This window comes from Motacilla alba, chromosome 1A (assembly GCF_015832195.1).
Source record: "Motacilla alba alba isolate MOTALB_02 chromosome 1A, Motacilla_alba_V1.0_pri, whole genome shotgun sequence".
Taxonomy (NCBI): domain Eukaryota; kingdom Metazoa; phylum Chordata; class Aves; order Passeriformes; family Motacillidae; genus Motacilla; species Motacilla alba.
In genome coordinates this window covers 657,639-679,803 of record NC_052031.1, presented here as the reverse complement: position 1 = coordinate 679,803, position 22,165 = coordinate 657,639, and the positions used below count along the sequence as shown (strand labels likewise).

The 22,165-nt window shown below is 60.3% G+C and overlaps 3 protein-coding genes across 3 annotated transcripts in view; 1 reads left to right on the top strand and 2 right to left on the bottom strand.

Annotated features, from left to right (window-relative positions):
- Window positions 1-71: 71 nt before the first annotated feature.
- On the bottom strand, window positions 72-10,944 carry ARSA (arylsulfatase A). The gene is made up of 8 exons (XM_038155480.1): window positions 10,561-10,944; window positions 9,029-9,269; window positions 7,201-7,419; window positions 6,059-6,228; window positions 4,459-4,583; window positions 3,528-3,655; window positions 1,443-1,545; window positions 72-1,343 (listed from the first exon to the last, which is right to left on the bottom strand). Exons 1-8 carry the CDS (start codon window positions 10,863-10,865, stop codon window positions 1,003-1,005), a joined length of 1,632 nt encoding a protein of 543 aa, XP_038011408.1. The 5' UTR covers window positions 10,866-10,944; the 3' UTR covers window positions 72-1,002.
- Window positions 10,945-11,657: 713 nt separating this feature from the next.
- LOC119707924 (acrosin-like) lies at window positions 11,658-13,973 on the bottom strand (the record flags this gene model as incomplete). Its single annotated transcript, XM_038153589.1, has 4 exons — window positions 11,658-12,178; window positions 12,612-12,757; window positions 12,942-13,207; window positions 13,828-13,973. Coding segments are annotated over 4 exons (924 nt in total), but the record flags the coding sequence as incomplete, so codon positions are not given.
- A 7,610-nt stretch (window positions 13,974-21,583) lies between these two features.
- SHANK3 (SH3 and multiple ankyrin repeat domains 3) overlaps window positions 21,584-22,165 on the top strand; it is a 123,780-nt gene continuing 123,198 nt past the window's right edge. The window contains exon 1 of the mRNA XM_038153588.1: window positions 21,584-21,735. The gene's annotated coding sequence lies outside the window, so the exon portion shown is untranslated. The remainder of the gene's footprint in view (window positions 21,736-22,165) is intronic.

Genomic DNA, 22,165 nt, shown 5'->3' with positions numbered 1-22,165 from the left:
CAAACCCATGCCCCTTCCACAAGAGGCAAAGATCGGGGGTTAGAAACAATTCACTGCAAACAGCCACGAGATAAGGAATCAAACCATTAATTGCAGCAATATTAATTAGAAAGGGTGTAAGACAAAGCAGTGATTTACATGGAAATCCCAAGACAAGGCCCTTCCACGTTTTATCCCGGAAGGAATGCCCTTGTCCACGGAAGCGAGAGGGGACACACTGCCAGTGTCACCACCCTGGGGTCCTGGCCCAGCCCCACTCCCAGCTACTGCAAAAAAAAAAACGATTCCCGTGGCCAAAAATCACACACCCATTATCCACATTTACAGCCCAGTTCGGTCTCCTGGGAAAAACAAGGATGGGACAATTTGGGGGAAAAGGGCGGGGTTGGGCCTGGAGGGGAGGAGGGAGGGGAGGATGGGGAGAGGGAGAAACTTCTGCAGCCCAGGCTCCCCAGCAGAGCCTCAGGTGTGCCAGTGCTGGGACAGGTCCTTGAGAGGGACAGCCATGGGGACAGCTGGAGCTGCCATCCCAGAGCCCCAGGAACGTCCTTGAGAGGGACAGCCATGGGGACAGCTGGAGCTGCCATCCCAGAGCCCCAGGAACGTCCTTGAGAGGGACAGCCATGGGGACAGCTGGAGCTGCCATCTCTGGAAGGGCCACCTGCGCTGCTGCTGCCACCCAGGGGTGTCCCCTCTGTCACCAGCTGGTGTCTCTGGGATCCCATCCCGCTGTGCCCTTGGTCCCTGCTGGGATCCCTGGATCTGGGACATTCCCTCTGCTCCAGCGGATCACGGCTCCCAGGAGCTGCCCTGGCTCTGGGGAAGGTGCTGGAATGTCTGGAGAATGATCCTGGAACGGGTCAGGATCCCGCCCAAGTCCTCCCCTGGAACGTCCCACAGGGATCACGGGGCCCTGCTCCTTTGGGGTCTCCCTGACCCCGTTCCACCCCGGCTCCCCGCGAGTCCAGGGCCTCCCCGAGCCGCCCCCGAGGCCGGGCCGGGTCACTGGGGACTGGGCCAGGAGCCTTTGGGGCGCCCCTGCGGGGAGCAGCGGCAGCAGGAAGGTTTGGGGGCGCAGCCGGGGTCGCAGCAGGGCTGCAGCGAGGGGTCCCGGCCCTTGCCGATCTGGCTCTCCCCGAACTGCAGGCGCTGCTCCAGCAGCACCCGCTGCAGGGCGATGTCCTTGAGCGCCTGCAGCGCCTCGGGGCCCGGCTGGCCCCGCAGCAGGTCGTAGTTCTCGGCGGGATCGGCCTCCAGGTCGAAGAGCAGCGGGGGCAGGTGCGGGGTGAGCGGGGTGAGCCCGTGGCACGCCTGGTCCGGCGTGGTGCCGCTGTGGAAGGAACCTGAGGAGCCCCCGGGCTGAGCCCACCGCCGCCTCCCGCAGCTCATCCCCAAATCCCCCCCAAAAATCCCCAAAAACCGCCCCGAACGCCAGCGCTGACCTTGGGTGTAGTAGTGCGCCTTGTACTTGCCCAGGCGGATGGCGAAGGGGCCGTGCAGGGGGTCGGGGGCCGGCGGGAAGAAGAACACGGCGCGGCGGGGGCTCTGCGGACGGCGGCGGCAGCGCTGCACCCCCGGGACCCCGGCACCACCGGCACGGAGCCGGTATCTCCGGTACCCCGGGACCCCGGCACGGAGCCGGTGCCCCCCGCACACCCGCTACCCCCCCCGCACACCCGGCACCCCCGGCATGGAGCCGGTACCCCCCGCACATCGGGCACCCCGGTACCCCCCGGCACACCCGATACCCCCCGCACACCGGGTATCCCGGTACCCCCGGCACCCCCCGCACACCAGGTACCCCGGTATCCCCCGCACACCGGGTACCCCGGTACCCCCGGTACCCCCGCACACCCGGTAGCCCCGGCACACCCGGTACCCCCCGCACACCCGGTAGCCCCGGTACACCTGGTAGCCCCGCACACCCGGTACCCCCGGCAGGGACCCGGCACGCCCGGTACCCCGGCAATCCGGTACCCCGGTACCCCCGACACACCCGGCACCCCCTCACACCCCCGGTACCCCCGGTACACCCGGCACACCCGGTACCCCCCGGTACACCCGGTAGCCCCGGTACCCCCGGTAGCCCCGGTAGCCCCGGCACGGAGCCGGCCCCAGCGCGGGGATGGGGCGGGCAGCGGGCACGGAGCGCACCGGGCTGCCCCGGCCCGGCCGCTCCTCCAGGATAGGTCATGCTATGTTATATTGTATTGTATTATATTATATTATATTATATTATATTATATTATATTATATTATATTATATTATATATTGTAATGTATTATATTATATTATATTATATTATATTATATTATATTATATTACATTATATTCATTATAAAAGACACTATAAAAGAAATTATAAAAGATACATTAAAAGAAATCATGAAAGATATTATCAAGGTATAATAAGATATATTATAAAATATATTATAAAATACATTTTAAACCACATTTTAAAATAGTATTAAAATAGTATTAGATATTATAAGACAATTGTTAATTGATAAAAAATTATAATTATAATATTTATTATAACTTCTAATTATTATAGCTGATTTAAAATAAATTATTAAACCCCAGCTTTTTTGCATGAAAAATCTGGGTTATAATAATAATTTATAATATAATATAATATAATATAATATAATATAATATAATATAATATAATATAATATTATATTATATTATATTATATTATATTATATTATATTATTATATTATATTATATTTTATTATATCATATCATATCATATCATATTATATATTTTAAAATACATTTTAAAATATTATAAAACATTAAAAAATATTATAATTGTTAATGGATAATCAATTATAATATAATAATTGTAATAAATTCTAATTATCATAATTTATTTTAAATTAATTAATAAAAACAGATTTACCGCATGAAAAAATTGGGATAATATAATATAGTATGATATAATATAATATAATATAATATAATATAATATAATATAATATAATATAATATAATATAATATAATATAATATAATATAATATAATATAATATATAATTGAAATAATATAATATACTATAATTAATGTAATATAATATAATTAATGTAATATGATATGATATAATATACTATTATATAATGTAATATAATATATAATATATAATATATAATATATAATATATAATATATAATATATAATAATTCTAATATATAATATATAATTATGATATTATATAATATTGTTTATAATATAATATAATATAATATAATATAATATAATATAATATAATATAATATAATATATGACATACTGTATAATATAATATAATGTAATATAATATATGATATAATATAATATAACAGAATATAATATAATACAATATAATAATTCAATTATTTCTTCTAATCGATTCTAAACTAACTAATAAAACCCATCTTTCCTGCGTGCGAACCCCGCGTTCCCATCACAATCCCGTCGCTATCATTTCCCGTGTCCATTCCAAACACCCTCCTGTCAGCCCCCAGCTCCCCGTGCGTGCCTCACCTTCCCGGTGCCGAGCAGCAGCGGGCTCAGGTCGAAGCCGTCCAGGGCGGCGCGGGGCAGCGCAGCGCCGGCCAGGGCGCCCAGCGTGGGCAGGATGTCCAGCGTGCTGGCCAGATCGTGCGTCACCCCTGCGGGACAGCGGCACCTGCTGGCCCGCCTCCGGCCCGCCTCCGGCCCGGGTTTGGCCCGGGTTTGGTCCGGGTTTGGTCCGGGTTTGGCCCAAGTTTGGCCCAAGTTTGGCCCAGGTTTGGCCGGGGTCTGTCCCAGTTTTGTCCCAGGTTTGGCCCAGGTTTGGTGTGGGTTTGGCCCAGGTTGGTCCCCAGTTTGGCCCAAGTTTGGCCCAGGTCTGTCCCAGGTTTGTCCCAGTTTTGTCCCAGGTTTGTCCCAGCTTTGTCCCAGCTTTGTCCCAGTTTTATCCCAGTTTTTTCCCCAGTCTGTCCCAGTTTTGTCCCAGTTGTGTCCCAGGTTTGTCCCAGTTTTGTCCCAGTTTTATCCTGGGTTTGTCCCGGGCTTGTCCCACATTTGTCCCGGGTATGGCCCAGGTTTGTCCCAGGTTTGGCCTGGGTTTGGCCTGGGTTTATCCCAGTTTTGTCCCAGTTTTGTCCCAGGTCTGTCCCAGTTTTATCCCAGTTTTGTCCCAGTTTTATCCCGGGTTTGTCCCAGTTTTATCCCAGTTTTGTCCTGGGTTTGTCCCCGCTTTATCCCAGTTTTATCCCAGTTTTCTCCCAGTTTTATCCCAGGTTTGTCCCAGTTTTATCCCGGTTTTATCCCGGTTTTATCCCAGTTTTATCCCAGGTTTGTCCCAGTTTTATCCCGGTTTTCTCCCGGTTTTATCCCGGTTTTATCCCAGTTTTATCCCGGTTTTATCCCGGTTTTATCCCGGTTTTGTCCCGGGTTTGTCCCGGGTTTGTCCCGGCCCGGCGCGGCTCACCTGGCGCGATGGTGCCGGGCCAGTATGCCAGGGCGGGCTCCCTCATGCCCCCCTCGTAGGTGGTGCCCTTGCCGCAGCGGAGCAGCCCGGCGCTGCCGCCGCGCGCCATGCGCAGCGTGGACGGGCTGGGGACGGGGACACGAGGACACCTGTCACCGGGGCCACCCCGGGCCAGAGGGACGCCGCCACCCCCGGGGGCTGGGACACGCCCGCGAGGGGCCCCCACGGCGGTGTCACCAAGCACAGGGAGCTGGGGGACCTTGGGGTGTCACACGCCTGGCACAAAGGCTGGGGGACTTTGGGGTGTCACACGCCTGGCACAAAGCCTGGGGACATTTGGGGGTGTCACACGCCTGGCACAAAGGCTGGGGGACATTTGGGGTGTCACACTGGTGGCACAAAGCCTGGGGGACATTTGGGGTGTCACACTGGTGGCACAAAGGCTGGGGGACTTTGGGGGGGTGTCACACTGGTGGCACAAAGCTTTAGGGGACATTTCGGGGTGTCACACGCCTGGGGGACTTTGGGGGTGTCACACTGGTGGCACAAACCTCCAGGGGACATTTGGGGGTGTCACACACCTGGCCCAACCCCTGGGTGACACTGAGGGTGTCACAAGCCTGAGGGGACATTTGAGGGTGTCACACTGATGGCACAAAGCCTGGGGGACTTTGGGGTGTCACACGCCTGGCACAAAACTTTAGGGGACATTTGGGGGTGTCACACTGGTGGCACAAATCTTTAGGGGACATTTCGGGGTGTCACATGCATGGCACAAAGCCTGGGGGACTTTGGGGTGTCACACTGGTGGCACAAAGCATGGGGGACATTTGGGGGTGTCACATGCATGGCACAAAGCATGGGGGACATTTGAGGGTGTCACAAGCCTGAGGGGACATTTGGGAGTGTCACACTGGTGGCACAAAGCCTGAGGGACCTTGGGGTGTCACACGCCTGGCACAAAACTTTAGGGGACATTTGGGGGTGTCACATGCCTGGGGGACTTTGGGGGTGTCACACTGGTGGCACAAAGCATGGGGGACATTTGGGGGTGTCACACACCTGGCCCAACCCCTGGGTGACACTGGGGGTGTCACACACCTGACCCAACCCCTGGGGGACATTTAGGGGGTGTCACAAGCCTGGGGGACATTTGGGAGTGTCACACTGGTGGCACAAAACTTTAGGGGACATTTGGGGGTGTCACACACCTGGCCCAACCCCTGGGTGACACTGGGGGGGTGTCACACACCTGACCCAAACCCCTGGGTGACATTGGGGGGTGTCACACGTCTGGCCCAACCCCTGGGTGACATTTGGGGGTGTCACAGGCCTGGCACAACCCCTGGGTGACACTGGGGGGTGTCACACACCTGACCCAAACCCCTGGGTGACACTGGAGGGTGTCACACACCTGGCCCAACCCCTGGGTCACACTGAGGGGGGGGGTGTCACACGCCTGGCCCAACCCCTGGGACGTTCCTGTCACAGAACACCGAGCTCACAGCCCGTGTCCCCCCTGTCCCCCGTGTCCAGAGCAGGACCCGGGGTGACGCCCGGCGCTGCCACCCGGGTGCCCCGCGCCAGCTGCGCCCCTCACCCGTTGTCAGAGGTGACGAACACCAGCGTGGAGTTCTCCAGGCCGTTGTCCCGCAGGGCCTGCAGCAGCTGTCCCACCGAGCCATCGAACTCGGCCAGCGCGTCCCCGAAGGGTCCCCGGCGCGTCGTCCCCGCGAACTCCCGGCTGGCAAACTGCGGGTAGTGCGTGTGCTGGGGAGGGACGGGCACGGGCTCAGCCCCTGGGGACCGGGAGGTGACAAAGGCCCCCCCCCCGCATCCCTGCCAGCCCCCCGGGGGAGGTGACAAAAGCCACCAGCCGCAGGAGGTTTGTCCCCGAGCCCCAGCGGCGGTGGCACAGCGGGGAGCTCCGGGGTGGGAGGTTTTCCCCGGGAGTGGCGCGGGGAAGAGGGGAAAGCTGCAGGAAGCAGCAGCCTAGAGCACCATCCCAGCAGGATCGGGAACAGCAAGCCCAGGTCATCCAGGAGCAGATTTTGGGGAGGCGGGAGGGGAGATGCTGCCCTGTTCTCCCCATGGGCTTGGGCTCCCTTCCTTCCCTTTTCCATCTTCCCTTTTCCCTTCCCCCCCCTTTCCCTTTTCCCTACCCTTTTTCTTTCTCTTTTTTGTTTTCCTTTTCCCTTCCCTCTTCCCTTTCCCCTTCCCCGTTTCCCTTCCCTTTCCTTGTTCTTTTCCCTCCCCTTCCCTTTTTCCCTTCCCCCTTTTCCTTTCCCTTTTCCCTTCTCTTTTCTCTTTTTCCTTCCTTTCCCCCTTTTCCCTTTCCCATTTCCCTTCCCTTTTTCCCTTTTCCCCCTCCTTCCCCTTTTCCCTTCCCTTCCCTTTTCTCCCTTTTTCCTTCCTTTCCCCCTTTTCCCTTTCCCTTTTCCCTTTCCCTTTTTTGCCTTCCCCCTTTTTTCCCATTTTTCCCTCCCCTCCCTTCCCCTTTTCCCTTCCCCTTCCCTTCCCCCCTTTTCCTTCCCTTCCCCTTTTCCCCCTTCCCCCTTCCCTTCCTTCCCTTCCCTTTTCCTTCCCTTTTCCCTTCCCTTCCCTTCCCTTCCCTTCCCTTTTCCTTTCTCTTTTCCCTTCCCTCTTTTCCCTTCCCTTTTCCCTTCCCTTCCCTTCCCCCTTTTCCCCTTTCCCCTCCCCTCTCCCGTCCCCTCTGGCCCTGTCCCCAGCCCGTGTCCCCACGTGTGACGCGTAGTAGAGCAGGAAGGGCTGGCGCAGGCGGGCGCAGCGGGCGATGAACTCGCGGCAGAAGCGGCCGTAGCGCGGCACCAGCTCGGGGAAGGACACGGGCTGCTCCACGATGCTCTGGTTCCAGAGCAGCGGCACCGGCACCACGCCCTGGTCGCACGTCCCGAAGCACTTGGTGTCCGGGGGGAAGCACGTCAGGTTCTGGCAGGGCCCCTGCAGAACACGGGAACGCCGCGGGCTGGGACCCCAGCGCCGCTTCGGGATCCCTCGTCCGACACTTTCACATTTTTTGGACATTTTTATCTGTTTTTCTAAAGTATCTGCAAATTCATTTCCCACACCGGGCTTCATGTTTTGGGATGGGGAGCTCTCTGCACAGAGCAGGGACACAAAACAATTCCTGCTCCAGCTGGGACCAAGGACAAATGAGCCAAAGCTCAGGCCAGGAGCACAAACAGCGTGGGCTGCAGAGAGACAAACAAGCAGGGTGGGAGTGCCTGGGCTAAAGCTGGAACGGGACAATGAACTGCAAGGGGCAAATGGAGCAGAGCTGAGCCAAGGGAGAGACCCCGGGAGCGCTCGTGCATTTTGGGACCATTTGGGTCCATCTTGGGGTCATTTTGGGACCATTCTGGTTCATTCTGGTTCATTTTGCATTCATTTTGGTTCATCTTGGGTTCATTTTGGGACCATTCTGGTTCATTTTGGGACCATCTTGGGTTCATTTTGGGACCATTCTGGTTCATTTTGGGACCATCTTGGGTTCATATTGGGACCATTTTGGTTCCTCTTGGCTGCAGCCCTGGCTGGGCTCTTGTGCTGCCCAAGGTGGATCCATGGGGGAGATCCTTGCAATAAATCCCCAACTTATTTATTAAACAAATATTAGATATTAATCATTATTAAATATTAAATCTAATTATTTAATATTATATAAGTATATTATATATAAAAGTATGTATATTTGTATATAAGTACATATATTATAAAACACATTAGTAATAAAATACATAATATACATAAGTGTATTGTATACTATATTATTAAATATACCTATTCAATATTTTATAGGTAAATTGAAATACTAAATTTAGTTAATTAATACATTTGCTTTATAATAGTATATTTTAGTAACATTTAATAGTATATAATATATATAATATATTATATAATGATATATAACATGTAATGTATCACATAATATATATTATATAATATATACAATATAATATATAATTAATATATAATATATAATATATTATATAATATATAGCATATTATATATTATATATTATATATAGGATATAATATACAATATATATAATAAATATATAACATATAACATACAACATATAATAAATAATATTATATATTATATATTATATATTATATATTATATATTATATATTATATATTATATATTACATATTATATATTACATATTATAATATAATATATATAATAGCATTTTATTTATATTTCAGTTTATATTTTATTTATATTTTAGTATTTTTACTATTGAATATTTACATTTTATTTTAGTTTATATTTTATCTATAATATTCTATCAATAGTTAATATTTATATATCTCTGACTTCTAATGTTTAATATTAATACTTAAGATTCTGCAATATTTTTATCCGTTCATTCATTCATTTATTTAATATTTATCTAAATATAAGAGATAAATTAAGGAAAAATTACATATTTTTAAAATTAAAAACCGCTAAAACTATAAATATTAAATATTAAAAAATATTCCTCCGCCCCTGTTCCGGCCGGGCTTCCCGCAGGCCCATCCCCGCTCCCGGCCGCGCTCACCTGGTCGTGCGAGTAGGGCAGCCCCAGGAAGTGCTGGAAGCCGTGGTGCGCGGGCAGGAAGGAGCCGTTGGGCCCGAAGCCCAGGTGCCACTTGCCCACCATGGCGGTGGCGTAGCCGCGCCCGCGGAGCAGCTCGGCCAGCGTCACCTCGGCCAGCGGCAGCCCGCCCCGCGAGCCGGGCTCGAACACGCCCGGGTAGATCCCGGAGCGCACCGGCAGCCGGCCCGTCAGCAGCGCGGCCCTGCGGCGGGACACGGTCACCGGCACGGCCCCGCGCCCGGCCCGCGACACGGACACGGTCACCGCCCGGCCCGGGACACGGACACGGACACGGACACGGACACGGACACGGACACGGACACGGTCACCGCGGGGCCCGCGACACGGACACGGACACCGGCACAGCCCTGTCTGTCTGCCCCGGGACACGGACACGGTCACCGGCACGGCCCCGTGCCCGGCCCGGGACACGGACACGGTCACCGCCCGGCCCGCGACACGGACACGGTCACCGCGGGGCAGCCCCGTCTGTCTGGCCCGGGACACCGCGGGATAGCCCTGTCTATCTGCCCCGGGACATCGCGGCACAGCCCTGTCTGTCTGTCCCGGGACACCGCGGCACAGCCCTGTCTGTCTGTCTCAGGACACCGCGGGGCAGCCCCGTCTGTCTGGCCCGGGACACGCACACGGTCACCGGCACGGCCCGCGCCCGGCCCGGGACACCGCGGCACAGCTCTCTCTGTCCCGGGACGCAGACACGGCCACTGGGACAGCCCTGTCTGTCCCGGGACACGGAAGTCTGTCCCTCCATCCCTCCCGGGACACCACGGGGCCCTCACCTCCCGTTTATCCCGGGACTCCCAGCTCCATCCCAGGACACCCAGGTCCATCCCAGGACACCCAGGTCCATACCCTCCCGTTTATCCCGGGACACTCAGCTTTATCCTGGGATACAACGCTCCACCCCCGCCCGTTTATCCCGGGACACCCAGCTCCATCACGGGACACCCAGCTCCATCCCCCGCCCATTTATCCCGGGTCCCGCTGCTCCACCCCCGCCCGTTTATCCCGGGACACCCCAGCTCCATCCCAGGACACCCAGCTCCATCCCCCGCCCGTTTATCCCGGGACACCCCAGCTCCATCCCGGGACACCCAGCTCCACCTCCGCCCGTTTATCCCGGGACACCCAGTTCCAACCCCGCCCGTTTATCCCGGGACACCCAGTTCCAACCCCGCCCGTTTATCCCGGGTCCCGCAGCTCCATACCCTCCCGTTTATCCCGGGACACCCCAGCTCCATCCCGGGATACCCAGCTCCATTCCCTCCCGTTTATCCCGGGTCCCGCAGCTCCATACCCTCCTGTTTATCCCGGGACACCCCAGCTCCATCCCGGGATACCCAGCTCCATTCCCTCCCGTTTATCCCGGGACACCCAGCTTTATCCCGGGACACCCCGCTCCCCCCCCGCCCGTTTGTCCCTGCGGTTCCCGCCGCGGGGGCCATGCCGCGCCGTGCCGTGCCGTGCCGTACCGGGACGGGCTGCAGACGGCGGCGCTGCTGTAGAAGTCGGTGAAGCGCAGCCCGCGGGCCGCCAGCCGGTCCAGGTGCGGCGTGGCGGACGAGGGGTGCCCGTAGCTGCCCAGGTCCCCGAAGCCCAGATCGTCCGCCAGCACCAGCACGAAGTTGGGCCGGGCGGCGGCGGCGCCGACGGGCGGCACCGGCAGCAGCACCGGCAGCAGCACCGGCAGCAGCACCGGCAGCAGCACCGGCACCAGCGCCGGCAGCAGCGGCAGCAGCAGCATCAGCCGGGGGTGCTGGCGGCCCTGCGGCCCCATGGCGCGGTGTCCCCCGTGTCCCGGGATGTCCCGGGATGTCCCCGCGCCGTCCCGGGGCGGTGCCGGCAGTGCCCCGCCGATCACGTGACGCGCCATGGCGGCCCCGCGGCCGCGGGGCACGCTGGGAGTTGTAGTCCCGCGGGGCCGTGCCGGGCACGGGGTGGGGCAGACGGGAATGGGTGTCCCCAGGGAGGGACAAACAGGGCGCGGGGTGGCCTCGGGGGTGTCCCCAGGGAGGGGGCTCCAGCGCGCTGTGGTCTCCGTGCAGAGCTGGGCGGCTCTGCCTCCCGTGCAGGGGGGTTCCTGGCATCTGTCCCTGCCCGCTCCTCTGGTGCCACTGCCGGGACCCCCGGAGCGGAGCCTGAGCCCTGCTCCTACGGCAGGAGCGTGGGATGGGATCCGTGAGCCTCAGAGACACCAGCTGGTGACAGAGGGGACACCCCTGGGTGGCAGCAGCAGCTCAGGGTGGCACTTCCAGCACAGGACCCCGGGATGGCAGCTCCAGCTGTCCCCATGGCTGTCCCTCTCAAGGACGTTCCTGGGGCTCTGGGATGGCAGCTGCAGCTGTCCCCATGGCTGTCCCTCTCAAGGACCTGTCCCAGCACTGGCACACCTGAGGCTCTGCTGGGGATCCTGGGCTGCAGAAGTTTCTCCCTCTCCCCATCCTCCCCTCCCTGGCTCCCCCTCGTCCCCCCCAAACCAGGCCCAGCCCCGCCTTTCCCCCCAGTTTGTCCCACCCTTGTTTTCCCCGGGAGACTGAAGGACACGGTGGCTAGCTGGGAACTGGAAGGACTCTAATTGAAGCACAAGCTGGATCCAGCAGCGGGGCGGGCGCAGGGGTCAGCGTGGGCAGGGCACAGCAGCGCCGGGCACGGGGCTGGGCTGGCCCCGCAGCCACGGCCCCGGCTGGGAATGGTTGCCAGAACTGGATCAGCCCATCCCGCCGCTCAGGCTTTCTCTCCCTTCAGGAACTGCAGGAGCTCCAGCAGCAGGTTCAGGAACTTCCCCAGGATCTGTTGTTGGAACGAAATCTTCGTGGAATACTCCGAGTCCTCTGGGTTGGGGTTCAGCTCGTCCTCCGAGTCGGCCTCGGGCTCCTCCTCGGGGCTCGGCAAGGGCTCGGGTGGAGCGGAGTCGGCTTCTGGCGGGAGCAATCCCATCTGCACCTGGATCCAGGTGTGGAAGGGCTGCGTGGCGGTGAACACCCCGGGCCGCTTGGCCCCGGCGCAGCCCTTGCCCCAGCTGGTCAGGCCCACCAGCCAGAAGAAGTCACCGGTGTTGTCCTTGCAGACCAGGGGACCCCCGCTGTCCCCCTGCGACAGGAGAGAGGGGTCAGAGTTGGATCCTCTCTCCTGCCTCCTTCCCGGCTCTGCTGGAGCCTCCGGCAGCTCCGGCATGGCCCGGGAGCACTGGGGGGGCTCTGTGGGCACGGTGCCAGCCTTGGGGACAAGGGGACACGGGGCAGGGACACGGGGATGGGCAAGGGACAGCCGCCAGTGGTGGGGACACGGGGCTGGGAGGGCACCGGGCCAGGCCCAGGCGGTGCCAGGCCATGGCTGGGCTCAGGGTCCCTGTGCTGGCTCTGGGGGTCCCACGGGGCCCTGTTGGGGCTCAGGGTCCCTGTGCTGGCTCTGGGGGTCCCACGGGGCCCTGTTGGGGCTCAGGGTCCCTGTGCTGGCTCTGGGGGTCCCACGGGGCCCTGTTGGGGCTCAGGGTCCCTGTGCCCAGCCCCGGGCCCAGCCCCACCTGGCAGGTGTCGATGCCGCCCCGCGGGTACCCCGCGCACAGGTCCTGGGGGTGCACGGCCCCCCCGTACCAGCGGCTGCTGTTGCACAGCTGGACGTCGATGAGCCGCACCTTGGCCTCCTGCAGCACCAGGCGAGGGCTGGGGGCTGCGGGCACAGAGGGCACTGAGCACCCGGCACCTCCCCGGGCTCGGCCCCTGTCCCTCCGTGTCCCTGCCCGGGGCTCCGTGCGCGGCCCGGACCCGGCTCTGCCGCTTTGGCCTCTGCCCTGCGCCGGCCCGGCCGCGTCCCCGCGGTGCCCAGCTCGTCCCCAGCCCCGGGGGGCACTGACCGCTGTCCGGGGTGGCTCTCCAGCCCGCGATGTAGCAGGTTTTCAGCTCGGGCACCGCCAGGGAGCCGTCGGGCACGCAGCCCAGCTGGATGTAGTCGCTGCACGCCACGGGCTGGTCCAGCTCCAGCAGGGCGATGTTGTTCCTGGCCGTGCGGGGCTCATAGTACTGGTGCACCAGCAGGGTCTGGATGTGGCGCAGCTCGGCCTCGGGGCCCGGCTGGCTCAGGTCGGTGGCCCCGATCACCACCTCCCACCTGGAGATGTCCCTGGGGAGCAGGAGGCGGACACAGGGGTGACAGGGAGCAGAGCCGGGGGCTGCAGCAGCACAGCTCCCTTCCTGCACTGGGCACCTCCCTGTGCTGCGGGGACATCCCTGACGCTCCTGTGGGGACATTCCCATCCCTCCTGTGGGGACATCCCTGACCCTCCTGTGGGGACATTCCCATCCCTCCTGTGGGGATATCCCTAACTCTGCTGTGAGGACCCTGTGGGGACATCCCTGACTGTGCTGTGGGCACCTCCCTGACCCTATTCTGGGGACAGCCCTGTCCCTGTGTTGGGGACATCCCTGTTCCTGCTTTGGGGACATTCCTGATTCTCCTGTGGGGACTTCCCTGTCCCTCCTGTGGGGACATCCACAGGATGCCGTGGGCACATCCCTGACCCTATTCTGGGGACAGCCCTGTCCCTGTGTTGAGGACATCCTTGTCGTTGTGCTGGGGACTTCCCTGATTCTCTGGTGGGGACATCCCTGTCCCTGCTGTGGGGACATCTTTCCCCCTCCTTTGGGGACATGCCTAACCCTGTTGTGGGGACACCCCTGCCCCTGTTGCGGACACGCCCCTGCCCCTCCTTTGGGGACACCCCTGTCCCTGCCTGTCCTTACCCGGCCCTGGCGAAGCAGTGAGCCACGGTGAGCACCCAGCGGGGGTGGATGAGTGCCCCCGAGCACATGTGCCACGTGCCGTTCTCCCAGGTGGCCTGCACGCTGATGACACCGGGCCAGGCCCCCGGGTGGACCCCGGAGCCACCCGTGTCCTGGGCGGCGCCACTGGAAGAATCCAAGGATTCGTAGTCGTTGTCCTGGGAATATTCAGCAACCACGGAGCTGTGGTCGAAGGCCATGGGCCGGAGCCCGCAGGTGCCCCTGCAAGCACAAAGCCATCAGCGCCCTGCTCGGGGACAGCGGGGACAGGGACCCCGAGGAACCCCCCGAGCGTCCCCGAGCCCCCCGGGGCCACCGACCTGCAGGTGTCCCAGGTGCCCCCCACGGGCCCGGCCAGGGCCAGCAGCACGAGCAGCCGCAGCAAAGCCATCGGTGCCAGCGCAGGTGGCAGAGCCGGAGCGCAGCTGTCACCTCTGGTGCCAGCGCGCCGCGGTGATGTCACAGAGCGGCGGAACCTTGGAAGGGTTGGGGTGGCGGGGGCCGTGACGACGGCGCGGTGCCACCCGTGCCAGGGGCAGGGCCAGCCCCGCCGTGCCCGGGGAGCCGCGCTGGCCCCGCGCCGGTGGCACCTCCGGGGACGGGGCAGCCGCGGCTCCCCTGGAACCGGGGCGCTCCCGGCAGGAGGGAGCGGTCGGGGAGGAGCGGCCACGAGGGGCTGGGCCACGGCGGATTTGTGTCCCTTTGGGGCCTCCCGCTGTCGCCAGCTGCTCCGTGATCCCAGAGATTTGTGTTCCCTCAGGGACAGCTCCATTGTCACCGCTGCTCCCTGATCCCGGCTCTGATCCCAGAGATTTGTGTCCCCTCAGGGGCAGCTCCATTGTCACCGCTGCTCCCTGATCCCAAAATCTGTGTCCTTTTGGGGCAGCTCCATTGTCACCACTGCTCATGAATCCCAAGGACTTGTGTCCCCTCAGAGGCCGCTCCATTGTCACTGCTGCTCCTGGATCCCAGAGATTTGTGTCCCCTCAGGAGCTGCTCCATTGTCACTGCTTCTCCCCAGTCCCAAAGATTTGTGTCCCCTCAGAGGCCGCTCCATTGTCACTGCTGCTCCCTGATCCCAAAATCTGTGTCCTTTTGGGGCAGCTCCATTGTCACCATGGCTCATGAATCCCAAGGCTTGTGTCCCCTCAGAGGCGGCTCCATTGTCACTGCTGCTCCCTGATCCCAAAAATCTGTGTCCTTTTGGGGCAGCTCCAGTGTCATCGCCTCTCCCCACTCCCAAAGATTTGTGTCCCTTCAGGGGCAGACCTGGTGTCACTGCTGCTCCCTGATCCCAGCTCTGATCCCAAAGATTTGTGTTCCCTCAGGGACAGACCCGGTGTCACCGCTGCTCCCTGATCCCAAATTCTGTGTCCTTTTGGGGCAGCTCCATTGTCACTGCTGATCCCCAATCCCAGAGATTTGTGTCCCTTCAGGGGCAGACCCGGTGTCACTGCTGCTCCCTGATCCCAAAGATTTGTGTCCCTTTGGGGCCACTCCCCAACCCCAGCTCTGGTGCCAAAGACTTGTGTCCCTTTGGGGCAGCTCCATTGTCACTGCTGCTCCCTGATCCCAAAATCTGCGTCCTTTTGGGGCAGCTCCATTGTCACCGTGCTCCCTGATCCCAAAGATCTGTGTCCTTTTGGGGCAGCTCCATTGTCACCGCTGCTCCCCAATCCCAAAGATTTGTGTCCCTTCAGGGGCAGTTCCAGTGTCACTGCTGCTCCCTGATCCCAGCTCTGATCCCAAAGATTTGTGTCCCTTTGGGGCAGCCCTACTGTCACCACGGCTCATGAATCCCAAGGACTTGTGTCCCCTCAGAGGCCACTCCATTGTCACCGCTGCTCCCTGATCCCAAAAACTGTGTCCTTTTGGGGCAGCTCCATTGTCACCACGGCTCATGAATCCCAAAGATTTGTGTCCCCTCAGGGCCAGCTCCATTGTCACCACTGCTCCCAAATCCCAAAGATCTGTGGCCCTTGGGGCCCCGATCCCAAATCCATCCCTGCCGCCCGGCACCGGGCAGAGCCGGGATCGCTCCCCACGGAACCCTCCGTGGCCGGGGGCGGTTCCGGGCGGGCGGCAGGTGACAGATGGCTCCGGGATGTCCCCGCGCAGCCGCTGCCACCCCGCAGGCGCCAGCTGGAGCTGTCCCCGGGCGCGTTCCCGGCGCCGCTTCCCACGGGCGGCGTCTGCTGCGCTCCATCTGCGCCCCGGCGGCGCCAGCGCGGGGGGAGGACGCGGGGACGCTCCGGGAGCGCAGGAACGGGCCCGGGATAATCGGGAATCAGGCTGGAGCTCACCCGGGCCAGTCCCGGGCTCTGCTCGGACCCTAAATCCCGGGATAAACATATGCAGCCGGGATAACCCCATCCAGCTGCGCCCCTATATCCCGGGATAAACATATCCGGCCGGGATAAGCCATCCACACACACCCCTAAATCCCGGGATAAACCCATCCAGCCGGGAGAACCCCTTCCACACACACCCCTAAATCCCGGGAGAGCCCCATTCAGCTGTCCCCTAAATCCCGGGATAACCCCATCCAGCCGGGATAACCCTGCCCAGCTGCACCCCTAAATCCCGGGATAAACCCATCCAGCTGGGATAAGCCATCCACACACACCCCTAAATCCCGGGGTAACTCCATCCAGCCGCAATAACCCCATCCAGCTGCACCCCCAAATCCCGGGATAAACCCATCCAGCCAGGATAAACCATCCACACACTCCTCGAAATCCCAGGATGACCCCATCCAGCCGGGATAACCCCATCCAGCTGCACCCCTAAATCCCGGGATAAACATATCCAGCCGGGATAAGCCATCCACACACACCCCTAAATCCCGGGATAAACCCATCCAGCCGGGAGAACCCCATCCAGCTGCACCCCTAAATCCCGGGATAACCCCACCCAGCTGGGATAAACCCATCCAGCCGCACCCCTAAATCCCGGGATAACCCCATCCAGCCGCCCCCATAAATCCAGCAGGGGTTTGGATATTCCCGAGGATTTTGAACATCCCACAATTCCCGTGTGCCCGTGCTGGTTCCTCGTGTTCCTGGTGGTGTTTTTGGGGCGGATTTTTTAAATTTTGGGGTGTTTTAATTCCTGCCATCACTGGGCCGTGCTGGGAAAAATTTTTCCCCTCTTTTCCCATCCCGGTATCCGCCGCTAAAATCCCCCGAGCCTCCTCTCCCCCAGGCCGACCATTCCCGCCTCATCCCAGGAGGGATTTTTGGCGGATTCCCTCCCGAATTCCAGGTTTTCCTCGCCCGGGGAAGCCTGGAACGGGCACGGCACCCCTTGTGCCGGGAGTTTGGCGGCGGCCAGGATTCCCAAATCCTTTCGGGAAGAGCCGCTTTCCATCCCGACAGTTCCCGGAGCTGCGAGGTTGTTCCAGCCCGGGCGCGGGGCTCGGAATTCCCCGAAATTCCCGAGGCTCCAGCCCCGGTGCCCGCTCTAGGTGGCAGCAAACCCACGGCTGGGCGGGTCCCTCCTCCCCGTTTTGGGGCAGAATCCCGGGATTAGGGAAATCCCGAGCTGGAAGGACCTGAGAGGATCAGAATCCAGCTCCCCCCTGAAATCCCACCCGGAGCTCTGGCGGCCTCGGGAATGTCACCGCGCCCCGGGAGCTCCGGGGGAAAACCCTCTCCCGAAAATCCGGCCGGGACACGGGGCAGCGGCTGGGTGGGGTCATCCCGGCTGGATGGGTTTATCCCGGGATTTAGGGGTTATCCCGGGGTTTAGGGGTGTGGCTGGATGGGTTTATCCCGGGATTTGGGGTTATCCCGGGGTTTAGGGGTGCAGCTGGATGGGGTTATCCCGGGATTTGGGGTTATCCCGGGATTTAGGGGTGCAGCTGGATGGGCTTATCCCGGGATTTAGGGGTGCAGCTGGATGGGGCTATCCCAGGATTTAGGGTTATCCCGGGATTTAGGCGTGCAGCTGGATGGGGTTATCCCAGATGGATGGGCTTATCCCGGCTGGATGGGGCTATCCCGGGATTTAGGGGTGCAGCTGGATGGGGTTATCCTGTGATTCAGGGGAGGAGCTGGATGGGGTTATCCCGGGATTTAGGGGTGCAGCTGGGTGAGGTTCTCCCGGCTGGATGGGGTTATTCCCAGGATTTAGGGGTGCAGCTGGATGGAGGTATGTCAGTTGGAAGGGTTATCCTAAGATTTGGGGTTATCCCAGCTGGATGGGTTTATCCTGGGATTTAGGGGTGCAGCTGGGTGGGCTTATCCCGGGATTTGGGCTTATCTCAGGATTTAGGGGTGCAGGGGGGTGGGGTTATCCCGGGATTTGGGCTTATCTCAGGATTTAGGGGTGCAGCTGGGTGGGGTTATCCCGGGATTTAGGGTTATCCTGGATGGATGGGGTTATCCCGGGATTTAGGGTTATCCCGGCTGGTTGGGGTTATCCCAGGATTTTGGGGTTATCCTAGCTGGATGGGGTTATCCCAGGATTTAGGGGTGCAGCTGGATGGGGTTATCCCGGGATTTAGGGGTGCAGCTGGATGGGGTTTTCCCGGCATTCCCGGCATTCAGGGCAGCGTGGCACTGGCTGGGAAGGGACACGGGCTCTGTCCCTGCATGTGTCACCTGCTGAGGGCCACCTGCCACCTGCTCAGGCGAGGGGACAGCCCGAGCCGAGCCTGCCGGCGTCTTCTCTGGGTCCTGACCAAACCCCATCCCAAACCCTGCCTGGATCTTCCCGGGATCCTGCCTGGATCTTTTCCGGTTCCTGACCAAACCTGTCCCAGGTCTTTCCTGGATCTTCCCTGGATCCTGCCTGGATCTTTTCCGGTTCCAGACCAAACCTGTCCCAGGTCTTTCCTGGATCTTCCCGGGATCCTGCCTGGATCTTCTCCGGTTCCTGACCAAACCTGTCCCAGGTCTTTCCTGGATTTTTCCTGGATCTTTTCCAGTTCCTGACCGAACCCTGTCCCAAACCCTGCCTGGGTCTTTCCTGGATCCTGCCCAGACCCTTCCCAGAACCCGTCCAGAGCCTGCCCAGATCCCGCCTGGGTTTTTCCCAAATCCTGCCTGGACCTTCCCTGGGCTCTGCCTGGACCATTCCCAAATCCTGCCTGGGCCCTGCCTGGGTTTTTCCCAAATCCTGCCCGGCTCCTTCCCGGCCGGGTGCCCAGGGAATGCCTGGAATTCTCCAGAGCAGGAGCCGGGAACTCGGGATACGGGCATGGAAAGGGGATTTTCCTGGCAGCTGCCAGCCCTGGGGGATTCCCCAGACCTGCCAGCCAGGACTGATTGCCCAGGCAAGATCCAGCGGGATCCAGGGGGATCAGAGGGGTCCAGGAGGGATCCAGGAGGGATCAGAGGGATGCCAGCGGGATCCAGGGGGATCAAAGGGATCCAGGAGGGATCAGAGGGATGCCAGGGGGATCGGAGGGATCCTAGCGGGATCCAGGGATGCCCAGTGGGATCCAGGGATGCCAGAGGGGTCCAAGAGGGATCAGGGGGATGCCAGCGGGATCCAGGGGGATCAAAGGGATCCAGGGGGATTAGAGGGATGCCAGCGGGATCCAGGGGGATCAAAGGGATCCAGGGGGATCAGAGGGATCCCCAGCACGATCCAGGGGGATCAGAGGGGTCCCATTCCCGCTCCTGGTCCTGTTCCCAATCCCATTCCCCACCCCAGTCCTCATTTCCTGATCCCATTCCCGGTCCCACTCCCGTGCGAGGCTCCGGCCCCATTCCCGCCATCCCAGCAGGGTTTGTTCCCGGTGCCACTGGAATTGTCCCGGCCCCTCGGAGGCCTCCTGGGATCCGGGGGACAGGGCAGGCTGCGGGAGCGGCGCCTCCTCGGCTCCCCCGCAGGAAATCCGGGACCTTTCCCCTCTGCCAGGTAAAAAAACCCCAAAAAATCCCAGCGGGATCTCCGGATCCGAACCAGGCCAAAGGACAAACCCGGGCGCTGCGCCTGAGCCGGGGGTGACAACGGTGACACGGACACAGCAGGAAGGGACGCAGATCCCCGGGAATGCTGGAGAGCTGTCCCCTCTGTCCCCCCCGAGCTCCGGGGTGACAGAAGTGGGGACAATTGTCGGGCAGGGCTGTGGCGGGAGGGAGGGTGGCACCTGGGGGCACGGGCATGTGGCACTGCCCTGTGGCTTTGTCACACGCCTGAGCTCCTGCATGTGGGGGGACAGGGACACGCGTGGGGACAGGGGAAGGGGACACAGAGAGGGGACAGAGACACACGGGGACAGGGGAAGGGGATGAGGACACAGAGAGGGGACAGAGACACACGTGGGGACAGGGAGAGGGGACAGAGACACACGTGGGGACAGGGGAAGGGGACACAGAGGGGACAGAGACACGCATGGGGACACGGTGCAGGGGGTGGGGACACACATGGGGACAAGGAAGAGGCATGGGGACACAGAGGGGGACAGGGTAGGGGGAGAGGGACGCACATGGGGACACGGGGGGTGACAGGGACACGAGGGGGGAGCAGGAAAAGGAGGTGAGGGGTCACATGGGAGGGCAGGGGACAGCTGGAGGGGCACAGCAGGGCGGGGAGAGCTTGGGGACATCGGAGAGGGCAGGAAAAGGGGGGCTGGGGACAGGAAAAGGGGGATGGGGACAGGAAAAGGGGGATGGGGACATCCAGGTGGGACAGGAAGAAGGGGGATGGGGACACGCAGGGGACAGGGGGAGGGGACATGGGGACACGCGGGGCGGGCAGCGGTGTGGGAGGGGGTGAGTCCCGCCTTCCGTGCCAAGGGTGACAGCGCTGTGAGCTGGCCCCGCGCCCGGCAGGAGCTGTGACCTTGTCCCCTCGTCCCCGCCCAGCTCCGGCACTGCCCCATTGTGTCCCCACCCCCGCCTGGCCGGGGCAGTGCCACCGCGAGCGCCACAGCCGGGGCGCCGCCTGTCCCCGTGTCCCTCCGTCCCCGTGCCCCTCCGTCCCCGTGCCCGGTCTGTCCCCGCCCGGGTCCCGCAGGAAGGGACAATCCCGGTCCCGCCAAGGTGTTTCCTGCGCTCCCGATAGGGCCGGGCAGCGCGTCCGGAGCTGGGAGTGACCCCACAGCTGGCACCGACCCCACAGCCAGACACCGACCCCACACACCGACCCCACAGCCAGACACCGACCCCACAGCCAGACACCGACCCCACAGCTGGCACTGACCCCAAAGATCCCAGAGCCAGACACCGACCCCAAAGATCCCAGAGCCAGGCACTGAACCCCCAGCTGGCACCGACCCCAGAGCTGGACACGCAACATCCCCCCTGTCACCCGCAGTCGCCTGTGCCCCGTCCCTACTGGCGGAGCCCCGGGGCCGGGGGGCGCCCCGAGCTGTCCCCTGTCCCCTGGGTGCCTCGGGCTGTCCCCTGGGCGCCCCGATCTGTCCCCTCTGTCCCCTGGGCGCCCCGATCTGTCCCCTCTGTCCCCTGTGAACCCCGAGCTGTCCCCTCTGTCCCCCTGGGTGCCTCGGGCTGTCCCCCTGGGAGCCCCGGGCTGTCCCCTCTGAGCCCCCATCTGTCCCCTCTGTCCCCCTGGGAGCCCTGAGCTGTCCCCTCTGTCCCCCTGGGTGCCTCGGGCTGTCCCCTGGGTGCCCCGGGCTGTCCCCTCTGGCCCCCATTGAGCCCCGAGCTGTCCCCGCTGTGGCCCCTGGGAGCCCCGGGCTGTCCCCGCTGTCCCCAGGGTGGCCCTGGCTGTCCCCGCTGTCCCCAGGGTGGCCCTGGCTGTCCCCTGGCGGGGCAGGACGCGGCCGGGGGCGGTGGCCGGCGGGGCCGGGTGTCCCTTCCTGGCAGGAAAGGGGCCGAGCGGAGCCGCCGGGGCCGGGAGTTTCCTGCGGGATCGGGCGCCGCGGGCGCCAGCAGCGGAGCGGCACCGAGCCAGGTAACGGCACCGGGCCGGCCCGGGGGGTCCCGCCGCCCCCCGAGCGCGGGGCTGCGGCTGCCCCGCTCCGCAGCGGGGCCGTGGGGCCGGCAGCGGCGGGGCAGGAGCGCCCGGTGCCCTCGGAGGGGCCGGGGCGGTGCCGGTGCCTCGCCCCGGGGGCACCGGGCGGGTCGGCCCCGGGCTTCGGGGGGCACCGGGGAGGGAGCGGCGCTGCTCTCGCCGCCCGGCGCGGGGGTCGGCGCTGCCCCCCGCCCCCGCTGCTCATGCCGGGGGGGGGGGAGAACCCCGCGGGCGGGGCGGGGGGTGCCGTGGGACACCGAGAACCGGGGGGTCCGGGAGAGAGGGGGTTCGCGGGAAGCGGGGCATCGGCGGGAGCTCGGGGGGGGGGTGTACCGGGACCCCCGCGGAGCCGCCGAAGTTTTTTCCGTGC

What these genes read in the sequence shown, in the direction of transcription:
- ARSA (XM_038155480.1), bottom strand. Translation starts at nt 10,865, where the DNA reads ATGGGGCCGCAGGGCCGCCAGCACCCCCGGCTGATGCTGCTGCTGCCG. An exon ending in GCCGTCTGCAGCCCGTCCCG is followed by an intron (nt 9,270 to 10,560) that starts GTACGGCACGGC and finishes GTCCCGCCGCAG; the next exon opens with GGCCGCGCTGCTGACGGGCC. An exon ending in GGCGCACTACTACACCCAAG is followed by an intron (nt 1,344 to 1,442) that starts GTCAGCGCTGGC and finishes GGGGCTCCTCAG; the next exon opens with GTTCCTTCCACAGCGGCACC.